The 24,156-nt window shown below is 45.7% G+C and overlaps 1 protein-coding gene across 2 annotated transcripts; it reads right to left on the bottom strand.

Annotated features, from left to right (window-relative positions):
- Positions 1–1,186: 1,186 nt before the first annotated feature.
- LOC120909862 (gastrula zinc finger protein XlCGF26.1-like) lies at positions 1,187–23,810 on the bottom strand. Of its 2 annotated transcripts, XM_040321608.1 has the most exons (7): positions 23,638–23,810; positions 18,282–18,379; positions 8,535–8,632; positions 7,143–7,242; positions 6,586–6,681; positions 5,205–5,309; positions 1,187–2,963 (listed from the first exon to the last, which is right to left on the bottom strand). In XM_040321608.1, the coding sequence occupies exons 2-7, from the start codon at positions 18,334–18,336 to the stop codon at positions 1,459–1,461; spliced, it is 1,959 nt and encodes a 652-aa protein (XP_040177542.1). In that variant the 5' UTR covers positions 18,337–18,379; positions 23,638–23,810; the 3' UTR covers positions 1,187–1,458. The 2 variants fall into 2 exon arrangements, with proteins under 2 accessions (XP_040177542.1, XP_040177543.1); XM_040321609.1 differs by lacking the exons at positions 7,143–7,242; positions 8,535–8,632 and having other exon boundaries at positions 23,638–23,809.
- Between the last annotated feature and the right edge of the window lie 346 nt (positions 23,811–24,156).

Here is a 24,156-nt window from a genome sequence, read left to right as displayed (position 1 = left end):
AGCCCTGTGTTTTTCTTCTAGTTTGATACTTTGATCAGTTTGTGAAACATTGCTGAATCATTGACTCAGCGCTTTCAGTGGACCATATGATTATTTCATTCAAGAATTTTTCCACCTTATAACTGTCTCCCAGGTTGATACATTGATCTGTGTATGAAAGCTCTTCTAACACACTGTCTGCTGAACCAGTGACACAGCGCTTTCATTTAGATTTAACTGTTAACCCTATGATTGTCTCTCAGGTTGATACATTGGTCTGTGTGTAAAAAGGTTTACTTCACTGTTTGCCAAGCCAATGACATAGTGCCTTCATCCAGATCAGTGTACCACATGTTCATCACAGCTGAAAATTACATCTGAGAATTACTATCCTTCTGACTGATTGCTAGTGGATACAGTGTATCAGTTTGTCCGTTTTTTAAATTTTCAGTTGATATTTCACCTTATGCTCACAAAAATTATTAATTTAATTTTTTTTTGGGGGTTGCGCTATACACTATTTGTCACTTATTATCACTTGTTCTATTACTGTTTATTCCAGCAATACTTAGTCTGCAGCACCCACTCAGAGTTTTTCTCTGTCCCAATACCTACCAAGTTTTCTTTATACATACACACTTATGTTCTTATACATAAATTCACATCCTCTTCACTGAATAAGTTAAAGCCAATTAGCAGGTGTTGCCCTGCCCAACCTAATTATATTCCTTTATTATCACCTTTTCTTGTTCTTTGTTTTATCATAGCACATTTTTCTAGGGAAGCGCAAATTCACCATTGCTTTACAAGACGCGCCTTAGCAGCCGTCAATCAACTCCTCTTTGCTTAGAAACGCCCGTGCTTCACTGTGGCGGCGTCATCGAATGTGTCATCCCTTTTATAGGGAGACACAATCGATGACGTCAGACCTACAGCCACACCCCCCTACAGTTGTAAACACACACTAGGTGAAACATAACTCCTTCAGCGCCCCCTTGTGGTTAACTCCCACTGTTATTTTCACAATAAACAATGCAATTTAAATGCATTTTTTGCTGTGAAAATGACAATGGTCCAAAAAGTGTGTCAAAATTGTCCGAAGTGTCCGCCATAATGTCGCAGTCACGAAAAAAATCGCTGATCGCCGCCATTAGTAGTAAAAATTTTTTTTTTTATAAAAATGCAATAAAACTATCCCTTATTTCAAACTGTTAAATTGATGGGTTTACTTCCGCTTTAAGGATGCTGGAAAGTTCATTTTGAGGGTGAACCTCTGCTTTAACTCCTCCAGCGCCATTTAGATCTCTTGCATTGTTACGATTGGCCTAAGCCAAAGTTGCAAAACATCAAAGTCGCACTGAAGTCATGTTGAAGTTACAGGGCTTTGGGGTTGCAACAGTGTGAACCGAGCCTTAGTTCCAGTGAGGACTTGATAAAGTGCAGTCAAACTTGATCTCTTCGTAAAACCTTTCCCCCCGCTCAGATCACCAAGTCAGGAACACACCTGTGTGAACCATTTGAGATGCAGCAAGGTTTCAGATGAGCAACTTCCCCTCTGTGAATGTTTTGGGATTTTTTGAGTTCCCCCGTATGAACTTTTTTGTGTTTGTTAAGATCTGCTTTAAAGTGAAAACTTTTACCGCACTCCGAGCAGGAAAATGGCTTCACCCCCGAGTGAGCTTTTTCATGTTTAGTAAGATACGATCTGGTAGCAAAGCATTTTCGACATTCGGAACACGAATACGGCTTCTCGCCGCTGTGAGTTCTTTGATGTTCGATCAGACCGGTTTTCCGAGTGAAGCGTTTCCCGCAATCGGAGCACGAATACGGCTTCACGTCTGTGTGAGTTCGCTGATGAACAATAAGACTAGATCTTTCCGTAAAACATTTCCCGCATTCTGAACATGCGTGTGGCTTAACCCCCGAATGAATTCTTTCATGTCTAGTAAGAGATGAATTTAAAAAGAAACTTTCGCCACATACAGAACAGGAGAATGGCTTCACCCCTGTGTGAGTTGTCTCATGTACGGTGAGATAGGACCTTTTAGCAAAACATTTCCCACACTCCGAACATGAAAATGGCTTCACCCCAGTGTGAGTTCTCTGGTGACTAGCAAGATGGGACCTTTTAGCAAAACATTTTCCACATTCTGAGCACGAATAAGGCTTCTCCCCCGTATGAATCATTTGATGGTAGGTAAGATCTCCTTTTTGAGAAAAGGATTTTCCACACTCCGAACAGGAGAACGGCTTCTCTCCCGCATGAGCTCTCTGGTGAAGAAGAAGTAGATGCTTAAAAGAAAAACATTTTCCACATTCCACACATGAATACGGCTTCTCCCCCGTATGAGTGGCCTGGTGAGAGATCAGACGCGACCTGTGCGAAAAACATTTCCCGCATTCCAAACACGAAAAGGGTTTCTCGGCCGAGTGGGTTCTCCGGTGCGCAATAAGGTGTTGCTTCTGAGAAAAACATTTCCCACATTCAGAGCATGAATATGGCTTTTCACCGCTGTGAATTCTCTGATGTTCGATAAGACCAGATCTCCGAGTGAAACATTTCCCACATTCCGGACAGGAATAAGGTTTCACTCCTTTGTGAGTTCTCTGATGTACAAACAGGCTGGATCTGAAGGTAAAACATTTCCCACATTCCGTACAGGAAAATGGCTTCTCTCCGGTATGACTGATCTGATGGGAGATGAGATAACCTCTTTGGGAAAAACATTTCCCACATTGTGAACATGAATATGGTTTAACCACTTTTTGACCTGTCTGCTGTGAAATACGTTTTTCTTTCTGCGCAAAAGATTGTGGAATCTCATTGGGTAAGTCACCTGGCAAGTTCCTTTCAGATACTGAAAGTTGATTTGGGAAAATTAGGTTTTCTCCTGAAGAAACTGATGTAATGTCGTCATCTTGTAAATCACCATCTGGGAAGTTAACAAGATGTTCTTCCATGTTATATCTTCTGTATCTTCCATCTGGAAGGAATAAAAAAAAAAGGATTTTTGTACTCACCGTAAAATCCATTTCTCTGAGTTCATAGACGAACACAGCATCCTTTGACCTTAGGGTTATGCTTCTTCCTACCAGGAGTCTCCTAGTGAAAGCAGATATAACCCTAATGTCAAAGAATGCTGTGTCCGTCTATGAACGAAAGAGAAAATAGGATTTTTGTACTCACCGTAAAATCCATTTCTCTGAGTTCATAGACGGACACAGCATTCTTTGACATTAGGGTTATATCCGCTTTCACTAGGAGACTCCTGGTAGGAAGAAGCATAACCCTAAGGTCAAAGGATGCTGTGTCCGTCTATGAACAAAAGAGAAATTAAGGTAAATAAGAATGATAAAGCCTACTGGTGTTGGTGAAAGACCCACCACTCCCTTCCCAGTTCAAAAAATTATTAAGAGCAATGTGCTTCTATTAGGGTTGTACCGATACTAGTATCGGTATCCGGACCGATTCCGAGTATTTGAGGGAGTACTTGTACTCCCGCAAATGCCCCCGATGCCTCATCCGATACTCGCCCCCCCCGCTGCCGCCGCCACGCCGCATCCCCGCTGCCGCCGCCACTTGGTTAATACGGGCGGGGAACATTACAGCTTTCATTTAAATAGCTGTAGTGTTTCCTGCCGCGCCGCGTATAGACACTCCCCCTTGCTCGGGTGAACTGTCCAATCCCGAGCAAGGGGGAGTGTCTATACGCAGAGCGGCGCGAAACACTACAGCTATTCAAATGAAAGCTGTAATGTTCCCCGCCCGTATTAACCAAGCGGCGGCGCGGCAGCATGTAGGTAAGGGGGACATGGCTGCATATATGGGGGGGGACATGGCTGCATATATGGGGGGGGCATGGCTGCATATATGGGGGGGACATGGCTGCATATATGGGGGGGGGGACATGGCTGCATATATGGGGGGGGGACATGGCTGCATATATGGGGGGGGGACATGGCTGCATATATGGGGGGGACATGGCTGGATATGGGGGGGACATGGCTGCATATATGGGGGGGACATGGCTGCATATATGGGGGGGACATGGCTGCATTTGTGGGGGGACATGGCTGCATTTGAGGACACATTTAAAAAAAAAAGTATCGGTATTCGGTATCGGCGAGTACTTGAAAAAAAGTTTCGGTACTTGTACTCAGTCCTAAAAAAGTGGTATCGGGACAACCCTAGCTTCTATGCCAACAAAATCCATTCTTCTTGCATCGAAACTGCCCCCTCACTAACTGAATGGAGAACCCTGATTAAGGCAGGCAATTGATTATACGGTTTTCTTTCCTGACAAAAATTGATTGATTACTCTATCAACAGAGTCAATATCGATGTGGGAATCCCTCCCTTGGAGCTGTTGTGTTCTCCTGGTGGGAGGAGCGGTCCTTCCCGGGAGAACACAGCAATTATTGATAGTGGTTAGCGAAGGATCAACTTGTGTACAATCAGCTTGTCCATAGATGGGCAAATTGATATAGATGGAGGGCCATGTTAAGTCAGCCATAGATGGTTCGGATCGCAGCCAGATCAGCAGGGACCAGCCGAGATTCGAACCATCTATGCCTGGCTTAACTCAGCCCTCATCTTGCCTACCCCAACAGGGGCTCCCAACAGAAGTTTGATACAATTTGGGGCTCATGGGCTAACTCACCTTTATTACAATAGCGCTTATTATTACAATAGCACTGTATGATATGGATATTTCCCAAATTGTATTGTGCAGCAATCCTTGTTAAAAGATCTTGTATGTACCCAGCAAGAAATATGCAAGATCATGGAGTTGATTTACTAAAACTGGAAAGTGCAAAATTTGGTGCATCTATGCATTGTAGCCAATTGGCTTCCAACTTCAGCTTGTTCCATTAACAAACTTCCATACCGCCGAACGTCATATGACGGCCTCGGATTTTAGTGGCGATATCTGAATGATGCCTGAATTGACATCTAAGGAGATGCATGAAGAAGACTCAATTGATCTCTACAGAGATGCAGAGAAGATTGAATTGAGATCTACGGAGATGCGGAGGAGACTGAATTAACCTCTATGGCATTTAACAGCAAAGTTGAAAAATCCAAACTATGGGTCAGGTTCCTCTTTTTCCAGAGGATCCAGCTTTGCATCTCCTGTACCACAACTTTTCTCCTTTATCAATTCATAAGAGACTGCAGGAAGAATAAGTGACCCTATTCTGCATTTAGTGTTTATATTACTCACTTGTGCTGATCTCTATGTGAACTTCCTCCTCTTTAATCTCCAGATATCCTCTTTCCTCCTCCTCAGCTTTGATATCTCTCTGGGTTTCTCTGGTGTCTCCGGGGTCTGTGAATAAAGAAGAGAGTGAAGCCCCCTGTACTGAGATGTATGAGAGACCCCAGAGAGTGTGGGGGGAGGGGGGAGACTGGTCATGTCTATTGGCTGGTAACACAATATGATATGATCTTTCTAAAAATGTAATGGTTCCCCCTCCTTGATCCCCCAATCACGACATTACCATTGAAATCAACAGAAACTATAGTTCCCTCCCCACATCAACGCTGTATTCTGGCCTAGGCAACAAGGCCCAGGCCTATGGCAGCACGGAAAGAGTTCATGCCGGCTTGCGCTACACTGTTAGTGTAGCGCCTGTCTTTTGGGGCGGACTAGGCTGATTAGTCTAGCGCCCCCATAAAACGGCCGCACTGCTTCCAGTATGTGGGCGGCTGGCATTCCCCAACTGTGGGGGGGGGGGGGGGTGCTGCTTCTAATTTTGACTGTCCTATCAACCTGGACCACAAACCTTCCTCACTGTGCTATATGTTTTGTGCTGCACCATTGGCATGGTTATATCTTCTTAGTTCTCTCCATAAAATTATCAGAAATTTGTGCCTAAAGTAGGACTTTAGACATCAGAAGTAGTCTCCCCACGCAAATATTTCAGGGTGGGTCTTAAACAGAGAGGGGTGTGGCCTCCTTGACAGAAAGGGGTGGGTCATATTTAAATTAGGGGGTGCACAAGTTTAGACAGGCCTAGGGCAGCACAAAACCTAAATACACTACTGCCCCACATGCCAGGGTGCTAGGTGTCACCCTGGCTGATAAAAAGTTCCTTCCCTTTAATCCCTACACGTCTTTCTTCTGTTTTCTCAACTGTGATTTCTTTCTGAGTGGCTCTGGTGTTTTTGGTTCTATGAATAAATATAAAAGTAAAGCTCCCTGTACTGGCATGCATTCTGGACCTCTAAATACAGCGGGGGAAATTCAATAAAGCTGCTGCGACACATTTCTGGTGTTAATCCCTCTTGCTAGGGTATTGTGCCAAATTCATGAAGAATACGCAACACTTTGGTTATGACAGCGACCTGTGGACCAAATTTAGTTCTAAAATGCGCCACTTTTACATTGTGGTGCAATGAATGCATCAAATTAAAAATAAAATACCAACAGTTCATATCTTACCAAAGTGTAGCTAATTAAGACCAACCCTCTTTTGGCATACAGAGAGACTGATTTTGTGAAAGTGTCTCCACATGCAATCTAAAAAGTGTCTCAGCATGCACCAAATTCAAGTGGAATCTTTAAATGTTTTTTTTTTTTGCATGTGGTACTTTTTGCCCACCTGTGTTAATCTCAGTAGAAATGTTCTCCTCTTTAACCTTCACAGGTCCTTCTTCCTCCTCCTCAGCTTTAATGTCCCTCTGAATCTCTCCGGGGTCTGTGAACAGAGATGAGAGTGAAGCCCCCTGTACCGAGATGTATGAGAGACCCCAGAGAGTGTGTGTGGGGGGGGGGGGGGGGGACTGGTCACGTCTCTTGGCTGGTAACACACAATGACATGATGTGAGGAGGAGAGCCGGAGTCTAATAGAGGCTGATGGCTCCTGACTCCCCCACTGGGCACATACTGTCTCCCCATTACTGTCTACTGACAGAGGAGGGGGGAGAAGAAGAGATTGTTGTAGTTACTGAACAAGGAGGATCTGGGGCTCTTCTCTGGATTGAGATTGCATTCACACCTGAGGGACGCAACGCGTTTGGCAATAAAGTAGCTTTTTTTTGGCACCGAGTCAAGTGCGTTTTTGCAGGTTTGGGGTGCCTTTAAAAAATAAGAGATTGTTGTAGTGATTGAACAAGGAGGATCTGGGACTCTTCTCTGGATTTAGCGTTTATTACTCACCTGTATTGATCTCTGAAGGGGTTTCCTCCTCCTTACACCGCTCATCTCCCATCAAATATGGCTCTTCATTTTCCACTTTAATGACAATAAGCTCTTGATCCTAAAATAAAATAACATATTTCATTGGTGTCTGATCAACAAGAATGATCACCTTTAGGCCTGGTTCACACCTATGCAGGTTGGGGTTGATGCATATTCCAGGTGCATTTTTCATTTTTCAATACACGTTTTGATCCATTAACTGGTTGCCGACCAGCCGCCGTCGTTTTACGGCGGCAGGTCGGCTCCCCTGCGCGAGAGCATGTAGCTATACATCGGCTCGCGCGCAGACCACTAGGGGTGCGTGCGCGCCCCCCGCTCTCCCCCGACTCCTGTGTGCGTGCCCGGTGGGCGCGATCGCCGCCGGGCACACGCTATCGCTCGTTACAGAGCGGGGACCGGGAGCTGTGTGTGTATAAACACACAGCTCCCGGTCCTGTCAGGGGGAGAAATGCTGATCTTCTGTTCATGCAATGTATGAACAGAAGATCAGTCATTTCCCCATGTCAGTCCACCCCCCCTACAGTTAGAACACACCCAGGGAACATTATTTAACCCCTTCCCCGCCCCCTAGTGTTAACCCCTTCACTGCCAGTGGCATTTTTATAGTAATCCAATGCATTTTTATAGCACTGATTGCTGTAAAAATGCCAATGGTCCCAAAAATGTGCCAAAAGTGTCCGCCATAATGTCACAGTACCGGAAAAAAAAAATCGCTGATCATTACTAGTAAAAAAAAAATATTAATAAAAATGCCATAAAAATACCCCCTATTTTGTAAACGCTATAACTTTTGCGCAAACCAATTAGAAAACGCTTAATGCGATTTTTTTTTTTTTTTACGAAAAATAGGTAGAAGAATACGTATCGGCCTAAACTGAGGAAAAAACATGTTTTTTTTATATATTTATGGGGAATATTTATTATAGCAAAAATTAAAAAAATATTATATTTTTTCAAAATTGTCGCTCTATTTTTGTTTATAGCGCAAAAAATAAAAACCGCAGAGGTGATCAAATACCACCAAAAGAAAGCTCTATTTGAGGGGAAAAAAGGACGCCAATTTTGTTTGGGAGCCACGTCGCACATCAGTTAAAGCGACGCAGTGCTGAATCGCAAAAAGTGCTCTGGTCTTTGACCAGCAATATGGTCCGGGGGTTAAGTGGTTAAAGTCTTTGGAACCAAAAACACAACCTACTGGTCCCTGTCCTTTCCATAAAATGCACAGATGTGAACATGGCCCATAGGAAACCATGTTAAATGGACTGTAGCGTGTTTCTTCAAACCTTAAAACGCACTAAAACATGCATAGGTGTGAACCAGGCCTTAGTACAGATCCTTAATTCTAGATACCTGATCATCCTCTGGAATCTTGTTATTTTCCAGTTTCAAGTCCCGGGAATACAGAGGACGGGGACATCTCTTTGGTGGGTTCCCATCACTGGATCCATCTGTAGGAAACACACACACTGACTGAATACATTGTTTCTATGTGTTTATCAGATGATGGGGGATCTAGGTGGAGCCTCCGTACTGCTCTCTCCTTTACAATAATGTGCACCACCCTACAGTTTGGGCCCCACTGTTAGCCGGGAATACAGAGGACGGGGACATCTCTCTGGTGGGTTCCCATTACTGGATCCATCTGTAGGAAACACACACTGACTGAATACATTGTTTCTATGTCTTTATATCAGAGAATGTGTTTATTTTTCAGTGTTTTTAAACAGCCAGGCTGTGGTGTTGTGCTGGGCCACTGCCCTTATATTGCCAGTATGTGGCTTGACAGTAGAGCTGCAGGATTCTGGCTAAAATGAGAATCACAATTTTTTTGCTTAGAAAATAGATCATGATTCTCACGGCGTAACATCTTTCACATTAAAACAAAAAAATTGGGCTAACTTTACTGTTTCCTTTTTTTTTTTTTATTAATTGAAATGTATTTTTTCTCCAAAAAAATGCATATGAAAGACCGCTGGGCAAATACAGTGTGACGTAAAATAGTGCAGCAATTGCCATTTTATTCCCTAGGGTCTCTGCTAAAATATACATGTTTGGGGGGTCCAAGTAATTTTCTAGCAAAAAAATATTGGCCCGGATTCAGATACGAGTTACGACGGCGTATCTCCGGATACGCCGTCGTAACTCTGAGTTGCAGCGTCGTATCTATGCGCCTGATTCTTAGAATCAGTTACGCATAGATTTCCCTGAGATCCGACCGGCGTAAGTCTCTTACACCGTCGTATCTTAGGCTGCATATTTACGCTGGCCGATAGGTGGCGCTTCGGTAGATTTACGCGAGGCATATGCAAATTAGGTAGATACGCCCATTCAGAAACGTACGTACGGCGCTTTTCTTTACGTCGTTTACGTAAGGCTTTTTCCAGCGTAAAGTTACCCCTGCTATATGAGGCGTATCCTATGTTAAGTATGAACGTCGGGCCAGCGTCAAATTTTCCGTCGATTACGCAAGTCGTTCGCGAATAGGGATGTACGTAAGTTACGTTCACGTCGAAAGCATTGCCTATTTGCGGCGTAATTTGGAGCATGCGCACTGGGATACGTTCACGGTTGGCGCATGCGCCGTTAGTCAAAAACGTAATTTACGTGGGGTCAGCCTTCATTACCACACAACACGCCCACTGCATGGATAATTTGAATTCCGCGGGCTTACGCCGGACCACATACGCTACGCCGCCTTAACTTAGGGCGCAAGTTCTTTCTTAATCCGGAACTTGCGCCCTAAGTTACGGCGGCGTAATGTATCTGAGATACGTTACGCCCGCCAAAAGATACGAAAATGTATCTGAATCTGGGTCATTGATTTTAACTTAAAGCGGAGGTTCCGCGGTCCATCTTTTTTATTTTTAAGCCCATTCAATGTGGTTTCAAATAACAATTTAGTACTCACTCGTCTGGCTATTAAAATCATCCCCCGTCCGTTTTCGTTTAAAAGAAACACTTATAACTGATCCTTGGATTTGCCATTTTGCTTGTGGGCATACTGAAGCCCACAAGCACAGACTTCAGGGTAGCGGTGTCTCGAGACATTTCGCTGGACGGTGCTGCGCTTTGTCTCCTAGGAAGCATGACACTTTGCTCCCAGGAGACATTGCGGAGACCTCCCAGCATACATAGCGCCGCCAGGGAAAGCAAAGTATACGCCTACTCCCGCGGGAGGAAAACCCGGAAGTCCTAATGCAGACAGCTGATTCAAGGTAATTAGAGCCGCAGAAAAAAAAAAAAGGTTAGGCATATGTGTATGTAAATGTTGCAAGGATGTGGATAAAGTAATGTTAAAAAAAGAGATTTTTAATACAGCTTACCTGTAAAATCTTTTTCTTGGAGTACATCACGGGACACAGAGCAGCATATTCATTACTATGTGGGTTATATGGAGTACCTTCAGGTGATGGACACTGGCAATCTCAAACAGGAAGTGCCCCTCCCTATATAACCCCCTCCCATAGGAGGAGTACCTCAGTTTTGTAGCAAGCAGTATGCCTCCCAAAATGGTCCCCATAAGAGGGGTGGGAGCTCTGTGTCCCGTGATGTACTCCAAGAAAAAGATTTTACAGGTAAGCTGTATTAAAAATCTCTTTTTCTTTCTCGTACATCACGGGACACAGAGCAGCATATTCATTACTATATGGGATGTCCCAAAGCAATGCTTACAATGAGGGGAGGGAGAACATCTCCAAGACAAAAGGATTTAATTTAGAGATATACTCAAATCATAATAAATCCAACTTAGTTGAGAAAAATAAATTTAAATTTTAAATTTAACTCAAAAAGGGGAGCCCCCGGAATCCGAGGGTCTCAAACTGCAGCCTGCAGCACTGCCTGCCCAAAGGCTGTATCAGTATTCCTTCTTACGTCCAACTGGTAGAACTTTGTAAACGTGTGGACAGAAGACCAGGTTGCCGCCTTGCAAACTTGAGCCATAGAGATCTGGTGGTGTGCTGCCCAGGAGGCGCCCATGGCCCTAGTAGAATGAGCCTTTAATGATAACGGAGGAGGCAACCCCTTCAAGCCGTAGGCCTGAGTGATTAACTGCCTAATCCACCTTGAGATGGTGGATTTTGCAGCTGCCTGCCCCTTCTTGGGCCCATCCGGTAAAATGAACAACACATCTGTTTTCCGGATCTTCTCTGTAGCTTTAAGATAGGCCTTCATGGCCCTGACAATATCCAAGGTATGCAGCAACCCTTCCTTTCTGGAAGTAGGTTTAGGAAAGAAGGATGGTAATACCAAATCCTGGTTTAGATGAAAACTGGATATAACCTTCGGTAGGAAGGAAGGATGAGGGCGGAGAACGACCTTGTCCTTATGTAAAATAAGATATGGTTCCTTACAGGATAAGGCTGCCAGTTCCGATACTCTTCTGGCGGAAACTATGGCGACCAAAAATACTAACTTCCTTGTCAGTAAAACCAAAGGAATTTCAGCCAACGGCTCAAAAGGTTGTTTCTGTAAACTTGACAGAACAAGATTTAAATCCCACGGACAAAGCGGGGATTTAACTGGAGGATTAATACGTAAGACCCCTTGAAGGAAGGTCTTAACTAGCGAGTGGGTGGCCAGCGGCCGCTGAAACCATACTGACAAAGCTGAAATCTGTCCTTTGATTGTGCTTAATGCCAGTCCTTTATCCACTCCTAGCTGGAGAAAACTTAATACTCTATCGATGGTAAACTTGCGAGAAAGCCATAGCTTGGACTCACACCAGCCTACATAGGCCTTCCAGACCCTGTAGTAAATCACCCTAGAGACCGGTTTCCTGGCTCTGATTAGGGTAGAGATTACTTTCTGAGACAGACCTCTACCCCTGAGAATCAGGGATTCAGCTTCCAGGCCGTCAAATTTAGATGCCGTAAGGCAGGGTGGAGGATCGGACCTTGCGATAGCAGGTCTGGCCGTAGAGGAAGAGTCCAAGGGTCTCCCACTACCATCTTTAGGATTAGTGAATACCATGCCCTTCTGGGCCATGCTGGAGCTACCAGGATGACTGGTATGTGCTCCACCCTGATCCTGCGCAGCAGGCGGGGTAGTAACTGGAGCGGGGGAAAAGCATAAAGAAGTTTGAACTGATGCCAAGGGCAAACCAGCGCATCGGTTCCGCAGGCCATCGGATCCCTTGAGCGGGATATGAACCTGTCTAGCTTTTTGTTGAGTCTCGATGCCATGACATCCACGTCCGGCACTCCCCATCTTTGGCAGAGTGCTTGAAAGATTTGTGGATGTAGAGACCATTCCCCCGGCAACAGAGTCTGGCGACTTAAGAAGTCCGCCTGAAGGTTGTCCACTCCTGGAATGAATATTGCCGATATGCAGGGCACATGAGCCTCTGCCCATAGGAGAATCAAGCTCACCTCTCTCTGAGCGGCTTGACTCTTGGTTCCCCCTTGGTGATTTATGTATGCCACGGCCGTGGCATTGTCTGATTGAATTCTCACCGGGAACCCCTGCAATTTGGACGTCCAAGCCCTGAGGGCTAGTCGAGCAGCTCTGAGCTCCAAGATGTTGATGGGCAACTGCCTCTCTGGCTTTGCCCAAGTACCCTGGCGAGTGCAACCATCCAAAATTGCTCCCCAGCCCGTCAGGCTGGCGTCTGTGGTTACTATCTTTCAAGCCACTGGGCTGAAAGACTTCCCCTTCACTAGATTCTGAGGGTCTAACCACCAACACAGACTTTGTCGGACTCTTGATGAGAGCGGCAAAGGGATATCCAAGGCCTGTGGCCTCCTGCTCCATGCTGACAGGATGGCTGCCTGCAGGATGCGAGTGTGGCTCTGGGCGTACGGTACCGCCTCGAATGTGGCCACCATCTTGCCTAGTAACCGCATACATAGGCGAATAGTCGGTTCCTTTTTGCTTAGAACCAGTAGGATTAATTCCTTCACGGCTTTGACTTTCATCAGAGGTAGAAACACCCTTTGTTGTTCTGTGTCTAACCTCATGCCGAGATATTCCAACTGCCTTGTGGGCTGGAATGCAGACTTTTCTCGATTTAGGACCCAGCCGAACCTCTCGAGGTATTGGACCGTGAGGGCCACTGCTCGTTCCAAGCCAGGAGACGAGTGATCTATGACTAGGAGGTCGTCCAGGTACGCTAGGATCGTGACCCCTTGGATCCTTAGCTTGGCTAGGATTGGGGCTAGGACCTTCGTGAACACCCGAGGGGCCGTAGCCTACCCAAAGGGAAGCGCCACGAATTGGAAATGACGCGAAGCCACCATAAAGCGTAGATATCTTTGATGTGGCTGATAAATTGGAACATGAAGGTAGGCATCCTTTATGTCTATGGACGCCATGAAGTCGTCCTTTTGGAGTGTGGCAGCTGCTGACCGCACGGATTCCATCCGAAATGAGCGGACCTTTAGGTATGCATTTACCATCTTTAGGTCCAAAATTGGCCTGACATCTCCGTTGGACTTTGGGATGATGAATAGGTTGGAGTAGAAACCCAGCCCTTGTTCTAGGACTGGTACCTCTACTATTACTTCCTGGGAGAGTAGATGATTTAATGCCGTCATTAATGCGGCTCCCTTCTCCGGATCGTTTGGAATCCTTGACTCCTGGAAATGAGGAGGAGGAAACCTTAGGAAGTCTAATTTGTAGCCCGTGGCCACGGAAGACCGTACCCACTCGTCGGGAATGCTGGCTTCCCAAACCTCTGAAAAGAGTCGCAGCCTTCCCCCCACCTTCGTGGGTGGGGGCGCCCCTTCATAAGGGCTTGGGGGCTGGTTTTGCTGGTTTGCGAAACCACTGCTTCTTGCCTCTAGCAGCCTGTCCCTGCGATTTGCTGCTGAGGCTAAAGTTTGTTCTCGCAGGAGGCCGTCGATACTGTTTGGCATTAGAGGGCCCCTGCCCAGGGGAGTACTGTCGTTTAAACGCAGGCCCCTGAAACTTCTTCTTGGTTGGCAAAAGAGTACTTTTTCCGCTTGAAATGGTCTGAATGTATTTATCCAGGTCTTCTCCGAAGAGTCGTCCTCCATGGAAGGGGAACCCTACCAGGAGCTTCTTGCATGGGGGCTCGGCCTCCCAGCTCTTTAACCATAAGAGTCTTCTCATATGGATAAGGGATAACGATAAACGTGACGCTTGCTGGATAGAATCCTTAATCGCATCTACCGTAAAGCGTATGGCCCTAGGGACATCCGAAAATTCCTCTGCCTGCTGGGCAGGAATAAGTTTAAGCATCTGCTTAGTTTGATCCGATAATGCTTGTGCAACCCCAATCGCAGCCACAGCTGGCTGCACTACTGCCCCTGCAGTAGTGAAGGAGTTTTTAAGTAGTGCTTCCAAGCGTTTATCAACCGGATCCTTGAACACCTGTATGTTTTCTACAGGGCATGTTAAAGATTTGTTAACACATGAGATGGCTGCGTCCACCGCAGGGGTAGCCCATCTCTTGGAAAATTTATTTTCCATAGGATATAAGGCAGAGAATCTTTTAGGTGGTAAAAAGATTCTATCTGGCTTGCTCCAATCTTGGAACAAAACTTCCTCTAGCAGAGGATGGATCGGAAAAACTGCGTTGTTTTGAGGCGCCCTTAGTGAGCCCAAAGCTGGAACAGTCGATACTTGGAGATCTGGTACTGGCAAGTTGAACGCACTATGGACCAAGTCCGTTAAGGCTTGAACCCACCAGCTCTCCCTTTGGGAGACCGCTCCAGACTCCCCTGTATCCGGATCCTCGATCCCCGAACCTACTTGGTCCTTGTCCAAGAGGTCGTCCAATTCCCCTGTGGAAAGGACCTCCTCTTCTGAGGGTCCACGCTCGGGCGACGGAGATCTATTCCGTTTTCTGCCCCGCATAGCCATGGCTATCATTTTTTCCATTCTTTTTTCCATCTCCTTTAATGAGGTGGACAATACCTCGTCCGTGACCACCCTAGGGTTGGACTGACCCGAGTCAGCTCCAGCCCCAGATCCCGATGGCCCCAAGGCTCCCTCTCGGGAAAGCAGCGGCATAACTTTGTCCGAGACCTCAGACTCTCTGGGGGAATCCCCACCTCTTGTACCCTCTGACCCGGATGCCATGGTACAATACCGAGGTACGCCCGCTAACTTATCGGTGTTTTGGATCTATAACAATTATCGCCCAAAAACCTGTTTGGGGGATAAAAATGCCTTTTCTCCCTTTAATGGATCCTTTTTTTTTTTTTTTTTTTTTTTCAAACCCAAGAAAGAAAAAACATTCTGTCCCCCTTAGTAGTATTGCCAAGAAGAACTACTGAGATAGAAAAGAACAGCCTATTTCTAGGCTGAAGACAGTCTTATGAAGACTGTAATATCTTTTTTGGCCACTGTGTGTCCTCGGCGCCCCGTGCTGCCGCTCTGGTCTCTTCCTCCTCAGTTCCAGCATAGACTGAGCTGATGGAACGAAAGGAAGGGCCGCCCCTTCCTTAAACCAACTGACCCGCCCTTCCCCCCTCAGCTAACGGCGCGAAATTGCGCCTATAACACGGGGACGCGCGCGCGCGCCCGCCGACGGGGGGGGTGGGGGGAAGGGAGCCCACGAGGAGGCCAGCGTTTGCCTGTCATCCAGGCTAAGGAGGAAGAACCATGCAGCGTCGCCTGGAGGCTTGCAGGTAAGCAGAGCTCTCTGAACACACACATACACACACAGCCCCACTCAATGCTTTTCAATACTACCAGGGAGGTCACCTCTTATGGGGAAAACACATAGAGCCATCCTATCATTAAGATATGTGACTTACTTTGCCAGATGCAGCGCATAACTTTAGGCATGTCCCCTGTGACCCCCCAGAAAAACCTGCTAAGAACCAAGTTCCGCAAGTTTCCTCTCACTTACCTGCTCCATGCCGCAGGACTTTGCCAAGCAAGAGGCCCAATCTTCCCCCATCTCCGTGGGGCTGTCTAGACCTTCAGGCCCTGGGTTCCTATGAAGGATCCACTGTCCTGGGCCCATATAGCACTCTGGCAACAGAAACATTAGGCCCCCAAAGGTTTCTAAGTTCTGGGCCCAGGGTCCAGCTCTCTAAAAAGAAAAGCATTATGGGCTATACCCCAAGGGTTTGGGGTCCGGTTACTGACCACTTTAGCGCTGAGGCCTTTGGACAGAACCGGTTAGCTCACCTAATCCCAAGGATGCGGAGGCAAGCTAAACCATGACCAACACCTAAGACACTGGCGTAAAAACTGAGGTACTCCTCCTATGGGAGGGGGTTATATAGGGAGGGGCATTTCCTGTTTGAGATTGCCAGTGTCCATCACCTGAAGGTACTCCATATAACCCATATAGTAATGAATATGCCGCTCTGTGTCCCGTGATGTACGATAAAGAAATTAGGGTGAACCTCCGCTTTAACCACTTAGGACCCGGACCTTTATGCAGGTAAAGGACATGGCCAGTTTTGCGATTCGGCACTGCGTCGCTTTAACTGACAATTGCGCGGTCGTGCGACGTGGCTCCCAAACAAAATTGGCGTCCTTTTTTTCCCACAAATAGAGCTTTCTATTAGTGGTATTTGATCACCTCTGCGGTTTTTATTTTTTGCGCTATAAACAAAAATAGAGCCACAATTTTGAAAAAAAAAATCAATATTTTTAACTTTTTGCTGTAATAAATATCCCCAAAAAATATATAATTTTTTTTTTCCTCAGTTTAGGCCGATACGTATTCTTCTACATATTTTTGGTAAAACAAATCACAATAAGCGATTAACGATTGGTTTGCGCAAAATTTATAGCGTTTACAAAATAGGGGATAGTTTTATGGCATTTTTATTAATTTTTTTTTTTTACTACTAATGGCGGCGATCAGCGATTTTTTTTCGTGACTGCGACATTATGGCGGACACATCGGACAATTTTGACACATTTTTGGGACCATTGTCATTTTCACAGCAAAAAATGCATTGTTTACTGTGAAAATGACAATTGCAGTTTAGGAGTTAACCACTAGGGGGCGCTGTAGGGATTATGTGTGACCTCGAATGTGTTTCCAACTGTAGGGGGCGGGGCTGGACGTGTGACCTCATTGATCGTGTTTCCATGTATCAGGGAACACGCGATCAATGAAGCTGCCACTGTGAAGAACGGGGAAGGTTTGTTTACACACAGCTCTCCCTGTTCTTCAGCTCCTGTGACCGATCGCGGGACACGGAGCTTCGGACCGGGTCGTGGGCGCACACGCGACCCACGGCTGGGCACTAAAAGGGGACGTACAGGTACGTGCCTGTGCCATTCTGCTGACGTAAATGTGCAGGAGGCCTTAAGTGGTTAAGAAACAAATGTCAGAAAAAGATTTGGACTTTAAGTGGTTAAACTTCCTGCATTTTCCCCAGGTTCACACTCACGATTTCACTCTCGCTGGCAGTCCCGATTTCAGAGACATCTGTGCAGGTTTTTGCACAGATGTCAATGTAAATTGCGGCCCCGAAATCGCCAAAAGTAGTACAGGAACTACTTTTTGAAATCGGTGTAGCGCCGCAGATGCGGCGGCGCACCGATTAGGACGATGCCATTGCCGGCAAATGCCGCCGATTTGAGATGTGATTTGACATGTGAAATCGCATCTGAAATCGTACCCAGTGTGAACCTGGCCTTACACACAGAAGTTTGCTCTAAGAAGGAAATGATTTACAATGTTTCATCTTGTTACAAACTTGGCAGACTGCCCAGATTTTTTCTTTACACACACAGAAGTTTATCCCTTTGATCTTAGAAGGAAGCATTAGTTACAATGTTTCCTGTTGAGAACTTGGCAGACTGATATTTTCTTTTCACAGCTGAGTGAGCAGATAAATAGCTGGATTCAGGTAGTTGAGCCTAACGTTAGGCAGGCGTAGTGTATCGTATTTATGCTACGCCGCCGTAAGTCATAGAGGCAAGTGCTGTATTCACAAAGCACTTGCGTCCTAAGTTACGGCGGCGTAGCGTAAATGTGCCGGCCTAAGCGCGCCTTATTCAAATTGTGAAGAGGTGGGCGTGTTTTATGCTAATGAATCGTGACCTGACGTGATTGACGTTTTTTTTACGAACGGCGCATGCTGGGATCGGATCTCAAAGGTTGGAGATCCACTAATCTATATTCTTCTCCTTTTTCCCTTCAAGAAATGAAAGTCTTACCAGGTGAGGTACGGGGTGTCTGGTTTTCCATCATGATGCCCCTGTGCAGGTCCATGTCTTTCAATTGTTCCTGCTCATCTTGCTTGCAATACAATCCTTAGAAAACAATATACATTATATTATTATTATTGGAAAAATTATAGTAAATACCTAAAAGCCGGGCACACTGGACTCCTGACAGAGTCAGACCCTGCTAAAAAGGACTCCTGATGGTGTCAGATGCTGCTGACGAAACGTGTCGGGTCGTACAATACGTGGCACGTCACTTCCCCTAGTTGGAATGCAGGTGGAGCGCAAACGGCGTCCCTGTGTGGTTTTGAATTGGGCCTATTATTTTTATGGCAACTCCACACTATAGAATAAAAGTCTTTTAAATACTACACTATGAGGAGCTCCTCCTTCTTGTTCCTTTGACATATGGCCGTTCGTTGGGGAGTCTATTGTGTCGGGACCAGTCCTTCACCAGACGATACATTTCCATCGGTAGCCACGCTCAATTTGACTACCCATAATAGGTGTCAAGTAGGTCTGGTGAGTAGATTATTTTGCCTGGTGGTGGTGAAAGATGACACCCATTTTACCCAGTCCCTAAGGAATATTGGGCCAGATTCACGTAGAATCGCGGCGGCGTAACGTATCGTAGATACGTTACACCGCCGCAAGTTTTCATCGCAAGTGCCGGATTCACAAAGCACTTGCGATGAAAACTACGCTGGCAGCCTCCGGCGCAAGGCGGGCCAATTCAAATGGGCGTGTGCCATTTAAATTAGGCGCGCTCCCGCGCCGGACCTAAAGCGCATGCTCCGTTTCCGTGCTTTGCGCGCCGTGACGTCATTTTTTCGAACGGCGACGCGCGTAGCGTACTTCCATATTCCCGGACGTGTTACGCAAACAACGTTAAATTTTAAATTTCGACGCGGGAACGACGGCCATACTTTAGACAGCAATACGTTTGCTGACTAAAGTTAGGGCACCTAAAACGACGACTAACTTTGCGACGGGAACGCGAAAATCTGTCGGGGATCCGCCGTAACTCCTAATTTGCATACCCGACGCTGGTTTACGACACGAACTCCCCCCAGCGGCGGCCGCGGTACTGCATCCTAAGATCCGACAGTGTAAAACTATTACACCTGTCGGATCTTAGGGATATCTATGCGTAACTGATTCTATGAATCAGTCGCATAGATAGAAACAGAGATACGACGGCGTATCAGGAGAAACGCCGTCGTATCCCTTTTGTGAATCTGGCCCATTATCACTCACTTGGATTGAAGAATTGGTGGTGGTTTATGGACATTTTAACCACTTCAATACCGGGCCTATTCTGGCACTTCTTCTCCTTCATGTACAAATCATCATTCTTTTGCTAGAAAATTACTCAGAACCCCCAAACATTATATATGTTTTTTTTTTAGCAGACACCCTAGGGAATAAAACTACGGTCATTGCAACATTTTAGCTTGCACGGTATTTGCGCAATAATTTTTCAAACGCCTTTTTTTTGGAAAAAAATGATTTCAAAAATAACAAAACAGTAAAGTTGGCTCAATTTTTTTGTAAAATATGAAAGATTATGTTACACCGAGTAAATAGATACCTATCATGTCACGCTCTAAAATTGCGCACTCTCATGGAATGGCGCAAAAAATTTGGTACTTAAGCCCCGGACCATATTGCTGCCTAAAGACCCAAGGGGTTTTTACAGTTCGGGACTGCATCGCTTTAACAGACAATTGCGCGGTCGTGCGACGTGGCTCCCAAACAAAATTGGCGTCTTTTTTTCCCCACAAATAGAGCTTTCTTTTGGTGGTATTTGATCACCTCTGCGGTTTTAATTTTTTGCGCTATAAACAAAAATAGAGCGACAATTTTGAAAAAAAATGCAATATTTTTTACTTTTTGCTATAATAAATATCCCCCAAAAACATATATACATTTTTTTTCCTCAGTTTAGGCCGATACGTATTCTTCTACCTATTTTTGGTAAAAAAAACGCAATAACCGTTTATCGGTTGGTTTGCGCAAAATTTATAGCGTTTACAAAATAGGGGATAGTTTTTTTGCATTTTTTTTTTTTTTTACTACTAATGGCGGCGATCAGCGATTTTTTTCGTGACTGCGACATTATGGCGGACACTTCGGACAATTTTGACACATTTTTGGGACCATTGTCATTTTCACAGCAAAAAATGCATTTAAATTGCATTCTTTATTGTGAAAATGACAGTTGCAGTTTGGGAGTTAAACACTGGGGGCGCTGTAACATTTAGGGATCACTGTGTGTGTGTTTACTAGTGTAGGGGGGTGTGGCTGTAGGAATGACGTCATCGATCGAGTCTCCCTAAAAAAGGGATGACACGATCGATGCAGCCGCCACAGTGAAGCACGGGGAAGCCGTGTTTACATACGGCTCTCCCCGTTCTTCAGCTCCGGGGAGCGATCGCGACGGAGCGGCTAAAAACAAATAGCCGCGCCGTCGTCCCGGATCGCTCCCCGAGCGGACCCGACCTCCGCATGTACGGGGGGGGGTCCCGATCGGACCCCCCCACCCACGTCTAGCAGAGGACGTACAGGTACGTACATGTGCCTGTCCGTGCCATTCTGCTGACGTATATCTACATGAGGAGGTCGGGAAGTGGTTAAAAATCTCCATAGGCGACGCTTTGAAAATTTTCACAGATTACCAGTTTAGATTTAGAGAGGAGATCTTGTGCGAGAATTGTTGCTGGCACTCTAACGCATGCGGCGATACCTCACATGTGTGGTTTGAACGGCGTTTACATATGTGGGCGGGACTTGTGTGTGCGTTCGCTTCTGCGCGCGAGCTACCGGGGACAGGGCATTTACATTTTTATTTTTTATTATTTTTATTTATACTACTGCATAGTTTTATCACACATCAGGGGCACTGATGGTTATGCTTTTGATTTCTATGTTTTGAGAGTTTGTTATGGACACGCATTGTAGTAGGTCACACTGCTGTTTGGAGAGCTTATCACATTCTTTATTTCATTTATTTTTATTTTACTTATTTTTTTTTTTTACACTTTAGATCTTTTTTTTTTTTTTTTTTTAACACATTTATTCCTATTACAATGAATGTAAACATCCCTTGTAAAAGGAAATGTGTGTGACAGGTCCTCTTTATGGAGAGATGTGGGGTCACATTGAGGAACCTCCTATTCTTTACAGCAGGGCTCGACAAATCCCGGGCGCCAGGTCGCCATGGCGACTAGAAATAGGGTCCTGGCGACTTGGCTTGGAAGGGGGGCAAAAAAAAAAATTTTTTTTTTTTTTGTGAGCTGGTGCCATCTGGTGGTGAGCCGTTGGTATTACAAGTTATTACCACCAGATGTGTAAGCTGGCGCCATCTGGTGGCGGCCATTGGTATTACAAGTTAAACAGCTATTCTAATGTAATTTTTCACTATTTTCACTGCCATCTTCTTCCCTCTAATTAGAACCCCCAAACATTATATATATTTTTTATCCTAACACCCTGGAGAATAAAATGGCGATCATTGCAATACTTTCTGTCATGCCGTATTTGCGCAGCGGTCTTACAAGCGCACTTTTTTGGGGGAAAAATTACACTTTTTTAAATTAAAAAATAAGACAACAGTAAAGTTATCCCCATTTTTTTTAACCACTTCCCGACCGCCGCATGTAAATGTACGTCCACAGTATGGCACATGGGCGTTCATGTACGTCTTTGCCTTCTAGCGGGTGGGGGGTCCGATCGGGACCCCCCCCCTCCCGCTACATGCGGCGGTCGGGTTCCCTCAGGGAGCGATCCGGGACGACGGCGCAGCTATTTGTTTATAGCCACTCCGTCGCGATCGCTCCCCGGAGCTGAAGAACGGGGAGGGCCGTGTGTAAAACGGCTTCCCCGTGCTTCACTGTGGCGGCGCATCGATCGTGTCATCCCCTTTATAGGGGAGACACAATCGATGACGTCAGACCTACAGCCACACCCCCCTACAGTTGTAAACACACACTAGGTGAACCCTAACTCCTACAGCGCCCCCTGTGGTTAACTCCCAAACTGCAACTGTCATTTTCACAATAAAGAATGCAATTTAAATGCATTTTTTGCTGTGAAAATGACAATGGTCCCAAAAATGTGTCAAAATTGTCCGAAGTGTCCGCCATAATGTCGCAGTCACGAAAAAAATCGCTGATCGCCGCCATTAGTAGTAAAAAAAAAAAATTAATAAAAATGCAATAAAACTATCCCCTATTTTGTAAACGCTATAAATTTTGCGCAAACCAATCGATAAACGCTTATTGCGATTTTTTTTTACTAAAAATAGGTCGAAAAAAACGTATCGGCCTAAACTGAGGGAAAAAAATATTTTTTTATATGTTTTTGGGGGATATTTATTATAACAAAAAGTAAAAAATATTGAATTTTTTTCAAAATTGTCGCTTTATTTTTGTTTATAGCGCAAAAAATAAAAACCGCAGAGGTGATCAAATACCACCAAAAGAAAGCTCTATTTGTGGGGAAAAAAGGACGCCAATTTTGTTTGGGGGCCACGTCGCACGACCGCGCAATTGTCTGTTAAAGCGACGCAGTCCCGAACTGTAAAAACACCTTGGGTCTTTAGGCAGCATTTTGGTCCGGGGCTTAAGTGGTTAATATTATGAAAGATAATATTACGCCGAGTAAATTGATACCCAACATGTCACGCTTCAAAATTGCGTCCGCTCGTGGAATGCCGACAAACTTTTACCCTTTAAAATCTTCATAGGCGACGTTTAAAAAAACTCTACAGGTTGCATGTTTTGAGTTACAGAGGAGGTCTAGGGCTAGAATTATTGCTCTCGCTCTACCAATTGCGGGCGATACCTCACATGTGTGGTTTGAACACCGTTTACATATGCGGGCGCTGCTCACGTATGTGTTCGCTTCTGCGCGCGAGCTCGTCGGGACAGGGTGCGTTTTCTGGCTCCTAACTTTTTTAGCTGGCTCCTAGATTCCAAGCAAATTTGTCAACCCTGCTTTACAGCCACGGAAGCTGCCATCTTGGCCTATTGTTTGATCCGCAGTCTCCATGGTGCTGCACGTGCAATCAGCTCGGGCGTGTTCGGGGTTCCCAGTCCCAAACCACATGCGCCCGATGCCGCCAGGAAGCCGACACTGCACACCCACTGAGACATTTTCCGATCTGTGCAGCGCCTCCCTGCCTGTGATTAGCCGCGGTGTGCGGTGTCGGCGTCCTGGCGGGATCGGGCACGCGTGGTTGGGGACTAGGAACCCGAACATGCCCGAGCCCATTCCTACTTTTAACAAAGGCCAATTGATAGAACCCTTTATCTGTCCCTAATCTGATAATAAGAAAACATTATTACCTCCTCCTCCTCACTGGACAGCCAGCCTTCAGCCTCACACCCCCCACCAACAGCTACTAGGAAACAGTAGAAAATCCTGTCAGGTTGCTCAACAAAATGGTCGCCAACCTCCCCCTGACTCTTCCCTTCACCCTGCGCACGCGCGCGTCTCCATAGCAACCAGGCATAGCTACCGAGGGACCAGCAGAGCGGAGAGCGAAGCTGCCTTACAAGGAAAACCCCGCCCACCGGGCTGCTGTTCTCAGAGCAACCGCTAGAGAACCATCCCGCACTAGTCACGTTCGCCCGTCGGCCATTTTCTTGAAGGGCAGATTAAAAACCGGAAGTGAGACAACGCCAACGAGTATTACCAAAATATTGCCAAGAAATAATGTTATGATTACATTTTCTGTAGCCGTTGAACTCTTCACTTGTTTTTTGACGAACTAACTAGAGAGAGCCAATAGTATGGATCAGGCAGACATTTTGCTGTAGCCTGCCTGAGGAGTTTGGAGTTGGCTCTTGCAGTTCAGGAACTA

The sequence above is a fragment of the Rana temporaria genome, chromosome 8, assembly GCF_905171775.1.
Source record: "Rana temporaria chromosome 8, aRanTem1.1, whole genome shotgun sequence".
Classification (NCBI taxonomy): domain Eukaryota; kingdom Metazoa; phylum Chordata; class Amphibia; order Anura; family Ranidae; genus Rana; species Rana temporaria.
The sequence above is the reverse complement of the archived record's forward strand: the minus strand, read 5'-3'. Positions and strand labels throughout refer to the sequence as shown.

Excerpts from the sequence above, each read along its gene's own strand:
- LOC120909862 (XM_040321608.1), bottom strand. The coding sequence starts at position 18,336 with ATGGACCTGCACAGGGGCATCATGATGGAAAACCAGACACCCCGTACC. Across the intron at positions 8,633-18,281 it reads GACACCCCGTACCTCACCTG|ATGGATCCAGTGATGGGAAC; the intron begins GTAAGACTTTCA and ends TGTTTCCTACAG. Across the intron at positions 7,243-8,534 it reads AGATTCCAGAGGATGATCAG|GATCAAGAGCTTATTGTCAT; the intron begins GTATCTAGAATT and ends ATTTTATTTTAG.